The sequence below is a fragment of the Wasmannia auropunctata genome, unplaced genomic scaffold, assembly GCF_000956235.1.
Source record: "Wasmannia auropunctata unplaced genomic scaffold, wasmannia.A_1.0 LD334185.1, whole genome shotgun sequence".
In the NCBI taxonomy this organism is placed as follows: Eukaryota; Metazoa; Arthropoda; class Insecta; order Hymenoptera; family Formicidae; genus Wasmannia; species Wasmannia auropunctata.
The window spans coordinates 1-11,984 of NW_012028705.1; the positions used below are offsets into that span (position 1 = coordinate 1).

Below are 11,984 nucleotides of genomic sequence, written 5' to 3' on the forward strand. Positions count from 1 at the left end.
CGTCTATTTTTTGACGATTACAAAAATATGACAAAAAATATGGTTACGAATGTATATATTTACAAACGTATATATTTAATTCTCTAATTTTTAATCTGTTTAAAGAAATTATTTTTAGGTACTGGACAACCTGCCATTTTCCTGGATGTTATCAATTTTAATTGTAGCAATAGTTTATACTCTTTAATTAGTTTATATTGTTTTATAATAAAATACATGCATATATTATGAGATCTTATTTAACAAATTTTAATTTTAATTTTTTACTAACAGTTAGATAATTTTACGAAAAAAAGTGTACTATTTTGTTTTAAGAATCTTATCGTGAATATTATACATAAATATAATTAAAAATATGCGGTTACAAAAAAAATTCGAGATAAGTCGAATGGGTACCCCCGTATCAGTGGGATATCAACAACTAACATTTTTTAAACGCTACAGAAAAATAGGAAGTTGTTAAATTTTATAATGCTTAAGTTTTCTATATATACACATAATTCTTTAAAATCCCGCTATTATCGGGTTTGACTCATCTCGAACAGTTGGTATCCGAGAAACATTTGTACCCGTATAATAAATTATAACGCGTGTATTTTATTATCATTAAATATATTCCTTCGTAACCATTATTCTAAATAAGAATGAATCTATTTATGCGTTTTTCAATAAGGAGAGATAATTTTTAATAATGGGAGAACATATTTTTTCACGCGCAAATTTTAATAGTAGGTACTTATTAAAGATGTGATAAAAATAGTCTCTGTTATTGATAGCTGCCAAAATTATTATTGGAAGTGGTCTTGAAGATTCGAAATTCGTTCCTTCTTGTAACAGAATCGCTAATGTTTAACGGATCACTTGACTTTTTCTTTTGAGGATAGATTTTGCAGAATGCGATTAGAATATGTATTGTATCAATAGAAAATAGAAAATAGAAAATAGAAAAATATGTTTTGTATCAATATAAACTAGCGTATCTGTTTTTCGGTGGAAGAATCTTGATGTGTGGTCATATTGTTAGTCAGTTATTCATCTGAACACGATAAAAATGTAATCTTTTCTCATTATTTTTTAAAATTCGTAGAGCTTTAAAAAATAAAGTTTTAAAAGTAGTTACTTGTATACGTATATTGATAAATTGTTTAATTCATATATTATCGAAATTAAGTACAAACGCTTTCTTAAAAAGCATAAAATATAGAATTATATTTATTCTTTTAATGAGTATTAATAATTATAAAGAATTCGCTTTATATTGATATTTTACATCTTTTTCGGAAAATAGCATCGAGAGTATTGTCAATTGTTTGTTCCTTGTTAGTAACTTTTTGACTAATAATTTAATCATTGGCTTGTCCTAAATTTGTTTATTTTTTTGTGCGTTAAATATTTCCATACAAAGTTTTATAGAATGTGCCAGTGGTTAAATAATAGAGAAACATAACAGATAAATTTATTGACTTTTTCGGTCGCGGTATTGCTCGCGTTAGAATTTAACAAGTTTTATATATAATCGCAAATTAATCATTAAAAATAAGTACAACTTAATTATTGTCAATATTTTATTTTGTTGGTTTTTCTATTTTAAGTAACTATGGAGTATTAAGTAACTTTAGTAAAATTCACATTATCACACATATTTTATCAACGCTTTTATATATAGTTCCGGATTATTAAAATTTCTTAATTGTGCTACTAATATTATTTTTATCTTAAACAACATTTTATAATTTGATATTATATCATATTATATTATATTGCATTATACAATATGTATTTTATAATTATTGTAGTCTAATATAAAATGGTATGAAAAATTAGTATAATATTAAAGATAGAATTTAAAATTTATATTTTGAAACAACACATAATTATACAAATATTATATGTATATGCAATTTGATATAATATATTATATGTTATCTTTGTATATATTATGTTTATATATTATGTTGTATATATTATGTTTATATGTTGCATCGTAGTATGTATTATTGTTTTTATTATATTACATTATATTTCATATATAATTATATAAATATAATGTAAATAATAACATAAAAGTATGAAAATAAGAAATTATCATAAAAATCTTAAACAAAAAGGCATTTAGACCGTGTTTCAATACACACTGTCAGTAGTGAAAATTTATAATACACATTATAGGAATTTTTGATTTTCAGTACTGGTAAGTGGTAGTGTATATCGAAACATAAGTAAACAAAAGAGAACCGTTGATTATAATTGGCGGGGGTGGTGGAGGGCCTCTATATGTTGAATTGTTTTTATTGAACTTTATTTGTATTTTTTAATTGAAAATATATAATTTTTATGAGAAATTTCCAAATTTTGAGATTTCTATCATAACTATATTTAATCCAAAAACGGAACAGTCTAAAATCTTAAAGTTCAAATATATAAACAATTTAACGTAATATATTTTATGATTTCTTTGTATATTATATTTTATTATATATTAATATTTTTAATTTAATTCTATTATTTATAATGTAAATATAATATAATATAATATTAGCACTATGCTTGTAAAAATTAAATTACATAATATAAACACATTTAAAAAGAGGACTGCTGATGATAATCGGCGGGGGTGGTGGAGGTTGATCCGTTTTTATTAAATTTTATCAGAATTCTCAAATTAAAAATATAGCTTGTATAAGGAAATTCTAAATTTTGAGATTTCTATTATAATTACATTCAATCAAAACAAAACAGTCTAAAAAATTGATGTTGAAGTGTAAAACAATTTAATGTAATAAGTAATGTAATAAGTAATTTCATAATTTTGTTCATATTTGCGTGTTGTGCCATATTATGTATTATTGCTTTTATTATATTCTATTATATCTTATATAATACAATTTATTAGCACGTATTTGTTCTTATATTATACTATATAACATAATACAAGCGCATTTAAATAAAAGACGACCGTTGATTATAATCGGCGGGGATGGTGGAGGGCTTTTACAAGTTGATTCGTTTTTCTTAATTTTTTTTTATAAATGTGCTGGTAGCACGGCACTCGACGGGAATGTGTCGTGCTGATAATTTTCTGACGATAGTTCTAGCTTGTTCTGATGAATTTCTACGCGAATTAATCATTTTTATAAGTTATTGTTTCACCTTATAAACAATTTTTGAAACAATTTTTACTACAATTTTTACTTTTGTCGGCAGGACGGCATTCGACGGAAATGTGTTGTGCTAATAAATTTCGATACTTCTAGCGATAGTTTTTGCTTGTTCCGATTAATTTCTACGTGAGTAATAGACGGTAAAATTCTACCATCTATTGCTATAGTAGAGATTTAACTTACTATCAGTCAATAAAATTATTTAATTCTAGAGCTTCTATTCATAATTATATAATTAATAATACATTATTAATTGTATATAACTCAAATCATATTGATGATAATAATATAATTAATAAATATATGTATATCTGTATATATTTTTATTGTTAAAACATAATTTGTTTCACAAAATTTATTTTATAATAATTTATTGTTACAAGTTTATTCTTATATTTCACAACGAATCTTATTTTTAATTTTTCTATTGCAACGTTATTACTTATCTTTGAAACAAATAATATATTTTTAAATAATATTAAATCTGGCAATAATCATAAAAATATAGCAATTTTATAAAATTAATAAAATCATGTCTTGAAATCAATTGACTAGAAGGATTAGAAAATAATATTGTACTTTTTCACACGCACATTGAAGTCATTGAAAGATATTAGGACAGTAAGGATTATCTATGACCCAGTTTATTATACAATTACAATATCCTTTACTAATTATATTGTGATAAATAATAATTGTAATAATCGTAGTATATCTAGATAACACGAACTATTTATGATTGATATGATTTTATTTATACACCATTCAACATTCTCTCTTAATTTCTTTCTCTCCCTCTCATTCGCTCTATTTTTTCTCTCTCTTTTTCTATCTTTCAGTCCCACAAAAATCGCTCTTTTATTAAAAGATAAGAGGCGATAGCTGCAGACACGCATTAGCAGGAAATTTATTTAATTATTACAGTCCGCCGACGGAAAGATTCACGAATCGCGATACCGTCGTTCATCATCGCTCGATAATTCTTAGTACAAAATAGTTAAACAATTTATCGTTCTCGTTTGAACGAGATTTCCGATCACCGTTTTAAGAACTGTCATACCGTGCTCTTCGCGTATTACCCTTACACGATTATGTTATGCGCCTCGTGATAACATACACATTGAACGTTAATAAAACCTATGGTATTCTATTATTTTCCACGAAGACTTTGACGAATTGGGTACTTTAAATTAAGATGCAAAATGCTATAACATGAGAAAATGGATTCTCTACGATCCAATGTAATAAGCAAAATTATCATCGATCAGAATACACATTTTTAGGTATCATACATTCCAAAATATTTTGCACAATATGACTGATTCTACAATTGAAAATAAATTAATTGTCTAACTCTTTTCAATATTTTTTTAAATTAGACTTTAGCTCAGCTTTTCAAAATTTGGCATTTAACCCTGTCAAAATTTAAAGTATCCAATTGCGCGTCTTGCGTCGAAAGTATAAATTCTTCTATAAGTAATCGACTAATTGGTATACCCGGAGCTTTGTAGCTTCGTTTTCTTCTAATTACTGAACATTTAGGATCGTCTTAAGCCAATTATGACGCAGATGGAGATAAAAAGCAAGAGATCGTATAATTTTTGTTTGTCTAAATTTAACGTATACTTTATAGAATATTACTCTGTGCAGAGTTAATTTAGTAATTCAAAATATGTTGCTTGCATAATTCACAAACGTACGAATAAATTTTTCTTATTTATTTCCGGTAATTATATAATTTTTAGCATTGCCAAAAATGTTTGAATATTAATTTAGAATTAAAAATTGTTTGATATTTTAATCCTATATTTTTAAATCCTGCTTTCTATCCCTTCTGATTGTAAGTTGGCTCTAACGCAGATACATATGGCGAATTGTGTATTATTTATCTACTACTAAATTGTATATACAGTTAGTATACACACACAGATGAAAATGACAGGACGGTAGGAGAAAAATACATTTCTAACGCGACATCACAACTGTAAAAAAAAAATTAATAATTCTCAAAATCAAGATATTTAGGCTGCCATTGAAAGTGATCCATGCCATAATATTCACCCACATATCTTCTTTTAATAAAAATACAAACTAAAATCTAACTTGAAAGGAATAAAGGAATTAGGAATTAAAGAAAATCAAACAAAAAAAATGCTGCTGTAACTGAAAGCTCTCTAGCACTTTTATTCTCAAATAATAAAAGTTAAAATATAATGAAATAATAATAACTAATAATAATTGATGGGTGTAACTAATACAATAAAATCCATTTGCGCATTACGCCTATCAAACGCATTACAACATATCAAACGAGTAATCAGCCGACGATGATGCCATAGCGAGGAGAGGAGTGAGGATCGTATTTTTATATCATTATCGTATTAATTATCTATAAACTGATGACGAACAAAAATCGATAACCTTCTCCCCGCCTTTATGACTCTCTTTGTTTAACTGTCTTCTCTTTCCAATTTCCTTCCGAGCTATCGTATTCTCTACCTCCCTGTCCTCTTTTCATTCATCGTCGTCCGCGCACCTGCTAACGGATGTGCGGCTTTAGGAACTCTTTTTATTCGCGTTTCTCCCTTTATCTTACTATAATTCACCTTTCTGTCCGTGCGCATGTTTTTGTCGACAATGTGTTTTCGCTACAGTTCGCTTGGTCCACGACTCTGGGAGTTTAGGTTTAACGATAGAAATGAGATGAAGTATGAAATGAGACGAAAAGAAACTGTCGGATGTTGCTCGTACGTGATCTAATGATTAACTCTCACTGTAAAGGAATTTTCTAACGCGTTTGTGTTAAACTTTCGTGATCGGATTTGTTAAAGTTTGCCACATATGAAAATATTGTTGTTACACTTCGAATTATTTTGTAGCGCAACGTAACAATACGGTGGCACCGTGCAAATTATTGAATCATGTAATGACAGCATGCACACGCTTGCCTCGTTTAATTACGTACAGTTATAGAAAAGTAAAACATTGTCAGATACATAAAATGTCGTATGGTAATTTACACGACAAGCGACATTAACAACAGTAGCATGTATTGTGTGACTACATAGTGATCTCAATAATACGGTGATAATGATGACATGAGATGATAATGATGCTAATAATAGTACACATTGCTAATTCTTAATTATCCGCGATCTCCTATTAAATTTTACTATATACAACGTCCGTTTATACATTTATGTATATATGTATATATATATATATATATGTGCATATGTATACGCAAATGCACAATATGCAAAGATTTTGTATATACTATGATGCACACAGTCGATAACTTATGTGATATTACAATAAAATTACTGTATATATATATATATATATACATTTTTACGTAAATTTTTTTACGTTGATAATGGAATCTATACACACGCATGGGTTTCAGGAATAAGTATAATGATTGGGTATATCACGTTTCCTGGCCTATAATCTAAAATCATAGCCCTTAATTAATCACCGAACGTGTTCGCGGGAAACGGATCGATCGTAGCGAGCGCAAATCGAGAGTCACAGCGGAGTGCAAAAAATTCTACCTAATATATCGATAGAAGACTATGTACAAGAAAAAATATATATATATTAAAATATATTAAAGCGCTCGCATTAAAAAATGCGTGATGTATTATGCTGCGTATTGTCACAAAAAAATAGCGTAAAAAGTCCAAATCTCAACTGCGTCCATCTCGATTTACGAATATACGCACGCTTTATAGCTCGCCATTTAGTATATGTAGTCATATATACATTACGTATTACCTAGGTACCGCGTTATCTACAGTATTATTAACTATTGCTAACTAATCGCTTGTAACTGTCGAAAATCTTCTCATCAAGGATGCAAGTACGTTGAGCGCTCGGGAGATCGGCACCGCACGCGAACATCTCACATTGCATCCTCGGTAACATTCGGTGCCTTAATAATATATACAGCCCTGTGACACAGATATGTACGATACGATGATAGACACGCCTACGTATGTATATATGTACAATTGTATTGTCGGATCTCGCTATTTTATTGAGACGCTATAACTCTGCTCGCAGGGAAGCAAAGGCTCTATCAAACAAAATTATCTTCAAAAAAATATCAATAAAGAAAAGAAATTCTTTCTGCATCATTTATTGCGATCTGAATCGTTCAAACGTCTATATGGATAGCTTTTAATGAAGTTAAAGTCTTCAATAATTCATTCATTGATCATAATTTTTGGTAACGTTTCTATCATCTATAATAAGTGATAAATATTTTCTCGCGCATTAATAAATTTTGTAAAGTAATATGTATCTGCAAAGGTATTTAAAAAAAGTTGAGAATTATCGCTTATCACCTTTTGAAACAATAGTTGAAATACAGAAGTAATTCTATAAAAATTACATAAAATTATACATTTTGCATTTATAAGAAAGAATGTTCATATAAATATGTGTAGAACACAGTTTGACATATTTTTATGAACATCGATCACGTTACACTTAGGAATTATCAAACTTTTTCTGTTACTGATAATACACAATTTACAAGCATTAAAATCAGTACGTTTTGTTTGTAAATAAATGCAATTTCTGTTCGCCATTGAATGGTTTTCAAATGAGAAAGGAAAATGATATATTCTAATATGTTTCACTTTATATTCTTTGAAATTTACGTATAAAATTACGTAAAATTAAAGCTATTCCGTTCAAAAAAATTGTCCTAATAATAATAATCTCTCGTAATTGCCTCATATACAGATAAAAAAATCTTATAACGAATTTGTGCGCGATTGGATATATTAATTTGCACTATTACAAATTAAAAAGTATGTTATATATTATCTATTTTGGTGTGTAAATATAATATACATAATCGTCTTCGATTAGTGGAATGTGTAGCCTATTATTGTTAAATAAATTGATTTATGTTGAACATTTAGCCGATCCAACGTTTATGTATATTATGCTTACATTTTTATATTAATTTTTATACAACAGTCTGTAATGTGTCCTAGTGCACACTAATGCATTCAGCCGAATTAGTTATTATTTTTTTCCGTATACTTAAAAGTGCATATTAATATTCATGCTATATTTAATACGCAGCGTGTCTTCGTATACCCTTTAAATATTTACAAACAACAACTGCGGGTTGTTTGATGCATATTTAACATGGATTTATATTTGTCTCATTCATAATATTTCACTCATTTTGCATTTTCTCGTTCAATCACTTCTCAATTAACTTGTATATAAAATTGATTAACACTGTTTTCTTTTGGATTCTCTTTGTGATTTCTTCATGAATTCTTTATTTCTTATACGCTATTATGGAATTCCATTTGGTTTCATCATCGATGATGCTAATTGCTAAATGCCGAGTTAACTTGTCTAGTCTTGATTTTCTTTTCAAAATCGAAATACTAAAATATAAACTGGGATTGAAAGAGAGGTCAAGAATGGATAAATTAACTCAATGCTGTTAAACAAAGAATACGGAAGTTAGTTTGATCGTTGAGATCCAATACTCCGAAATGTTATCTCGATTAATAGCTTCAAGAAATTAGATCATCGATTAATGATAGAATTCCGATAGATTGCACAAGCGTCGAGCTTGTTGTTGATGATGCTGCTGCTGCTGCTGTGGGGGTGATTGTTGATGATGCTGATGATAGAGAGTGTCCCCTTGATGGGCCACTTGTTGGTGTCACTCGTGAGACTTGTTGTTCAGCGGATGGTAATTGCCGCCTGATGAAGTTACTAAAGCGAGAGGTATGGGTGCTGGATGAGGATGCGAGTGGCCCGCGTTAGAGGAATGCGTTGTGAGCGCTAGAGGGCTACCAGAGATGGAATTGGCAAGGGAAGCGAACACTGAAGGCGCAGACGACGTCATTGTTGGGCTGCCCATCGCAGCGGTTGGTGGATTGATCCTCTTTTCCTTTTGTCTCCTGAAACATAATTACATGTTGTTTGAAGAGAATGTAAATCGATGAAAAATCTTCGAAATCTTTTATATCCGCATCGTAATAAAGAAAAAAAGGGGAAAAAAATGTTTTCACGTATATCCAACTATGCGTATATCTTAACAATTTTAATATCTACCTGTTACAAAACCACACACGAACCACTTCTTTCTCCATTGCAAGGCTATCTGCTAGTATGGTTATCTCTTCGGACGTGGGCTTTGGGTTTTGGATAAAAGCCTTTTCGAGGGCCACTCTCACGCTGGTCTCTATCGACGTTCTCTTCTTCCGCCGCCTGCCAATCGCTTCCGGTGTCGTAAGTGGATTCGATAGAGAGTTAGGATTGTTCAATGAATTATCGGCATCCTCTAGCCACTTTTGTAACAATGGTTTCAGCTTGCACATGTTTTTGAAGGAAAGATTCAGTGCCTCGAACCTGAAATGCAGAATCATCGATTTTGCTTAACTTATTACTAGAGCTATATAGTAACTATTACTTATTTGTTAAATAAAGTTTTATAACGCATTTTTATTAAAAAAAATAACTCGTGTAATGCATAAACTCAATATGCATAAACAATTAAAAAACTCAGAACAATATAAAGACATTTTTAAAACATTTTTAGAGTTTGTCCGAAAATTATACTTAAATAAAAACTTTAAATGAAATTTACCTGGAGATCGTAGTTTGGGAAAAATCGTTGCCGTAGAGTTTGCCCATGGCGAGTCCAACGTCTCCTTGAGTAAAACCAAGCTTGATCCGTCTTTGTTTGAACGTTTTCGCGAATTGTTCTAGCTCTTCAAGATCCGTTGTTTCCTCCGGCGACGGTTCTAATCTTGTCGGTTTTATCGCTGGCGGTGTGCTAGGTGGTGGCGATGATCTCTGCGCCAAATTTCGTCCGACCAAATTGCTGCTATTCTGAAGAACCTGCTGCTTCTGTAGCAACTGCGCTGCCGCTTGTACCTAATGATTTTAGTTTTTCTTATAAATTTTAAATTATTTGAAAACACACACATACGTCAGAATGTTTAAGATAATTATATAAAATAATCAAAATCGTTCGCAGTTATAAAGATCCTTAAACATGCAAATTAAAGTTGTATCGAGACATTTAGAAATGTGGTCTGGATAATGTACTGTTATTATTTTCAAAAAAATGTTATCTTTTATTATTATAAAATAATTTTCATGCTTTTGTCTGCGAATAAATTTTACAATCAACAATGCCTGGATACAACTCTGTCCTAAATCGTACCTGCATGGACTGTGAGCGCGGATGACTTGGTCTTGTTGGGTAGCCACCGCTCTGCAACAGCCCCTGCAAGACGTTGACGACCATTGGTGAAAATCAAGATAATGGTCATCTATGCTTCATTTCTCTTTATAATAGAAATTCATTTTCGCGATGTTTTTTAAATCGTATTTCAAAATAGAGAGCTTGCAGCTTTATAATTGATTTATCATATTTCTGTGGTCGTAAAAATATAAAATGTCCGTAAACGAGCATTGTAATTCAAAAATACAGGCACAGTTGTATAATCACTCGTGTATAATTTTGCATGTCAGTCTTGAAAATAATAAATGTCTCGGTGTTTTTACGGGACGCGCGGCACGTGTCAGGCTCGTGCGTGCATACAGGTACGAAAAATATAATTCCAAGGGTTGAATCTGTCCGATCGATTATCTTCATCTATTCCTTAGCCACGATACTCGATTATGAGAATGAAGGGTTCGCATCACGGGCAACGGTATCCCGGGTCGGAAAGGGTTCGGGGTTGGTCGCGTGTCGCCGGTGTATGAGCAGCTAGTTTATGCGCATTGTGGCCGCTAAGACACCCTACGGAAACGCCTCGAGTTGAGCCACGTGCGGGATCAACCGCGACAGGTTATCGTCTACAAGAGACATTTCGTTTAACTTCAAAGTTGATCTCCTCGTGTTTAAGAGACAGGACACCGATTAAAAAATATTTACAGTAATACCAGATAACGTATTTTCCTATTGCGAGAAAGCGACGATTGATAACAAAATTAGTGCATGTGCGTTAACTTTCATGGAACTTAATTAACAAACATAAACGTAAACACAAAAGCATTTTATGACCTGTGTGTCTATAGTATTTTATTTTATTTCAATTTACGAGAGATTCCGATAAAAAAGTTATTTTATGTTAAAATGTCCTAAAATATTTTACAATTATCCAGAACAAAAAAGAACATTTTACAGTGATTCAAATTGAGGATACAAAAGGCTCACGCTGATCTTTGAGTGAAGAAACTAAACCTCTGTGGCAGATAAGGCCACAAAAGTCCTCCACGTGGCGCACACGCGTAACCGCCCGCGAAGGGGTTGAAAGGGGCAGGTTGTACTCGGAGAAACGATTTCCCGAGTGAAGAAGGTCGTGTGCCTGTCTTAATACTCCACACGAATAAAAAAAGAAGAAGAAGGAAGAATACACGAGGAAGATCCTTCTGTAGCTTAGAAGGAGAAGGAGCGCGACGAAAAAAGGAAACATCCTAGCCACGTGTGAGGTAACAAAAGGCACCCCGGGGCAAGGTGCCGAAGGGCCCTAAGCCCACCTTGTTGCATCGCGCGGTACCTTCCGATAGAGAGACGGGGAATATCTAGGGGCCCTACGCGCAAATACGCGTGTACGTGTGCGTGCACAATAAATATATAATACACACGGCGAACGCGGCTGCCCATTAAGTGTGCTAAAGCTCGAAGTCGTTTTGTTGATTTTTCCCGGAGACTATAGTTGCACGCGCACGTCGTGACGGATTCTATAGACGATTTTTTTTTCCGTAAATGCAAAGCCCCCGGTCCATTCAGATCGCTCGCGAGAAGGGCCGCACAAATGAGATGTG

The 11,984-nt window shown here is 31.4% G+C and overlaps 1 protein-coding gene across 2 annotated transcripts in view; it reads right to left on the bottom strand.

The window, feature by feature from the left end:
- Window positions 1-8,377: 8,377 nt before the first annotated feature.
- LOC105459531 (POU domain, class 2, transcription factor 1-like) overlaps window positions 8,378-11,984 on the bottom strand; it is a 118,724-nt gene continuing 115,117 nt past the window's right edge. Inside the window, exons 7-10 of one of the 2 annotated variants that reach the window (XM_011705650.1) lie at window positions 10,375-10,437; window positions 9,793-10,082; window positions 9,258-9,554; window positions 8,378-9,103 (exon numbers count right to left, since the gene is read on the bottom strand). In XM_011705650.1, the coding sequence (XP_011703952.1) occupies window positions 8,863-9,103; window positions 9,258-9,554; window positions 9,793-10,082; window positions 10,375-10,437 (891 nt within the window). In that variant the 3' untranslated portion in view covers window positions 8,378-8,862. The remainder of the gene's footprint in view (window positions 9,104-9,257; window positions 9,555-9,792; window positions 10,083-10,374; window positions 10,438-11,984) is intronic. The other variant, XM_011705651.1, reaches the window with a different exon arrangement.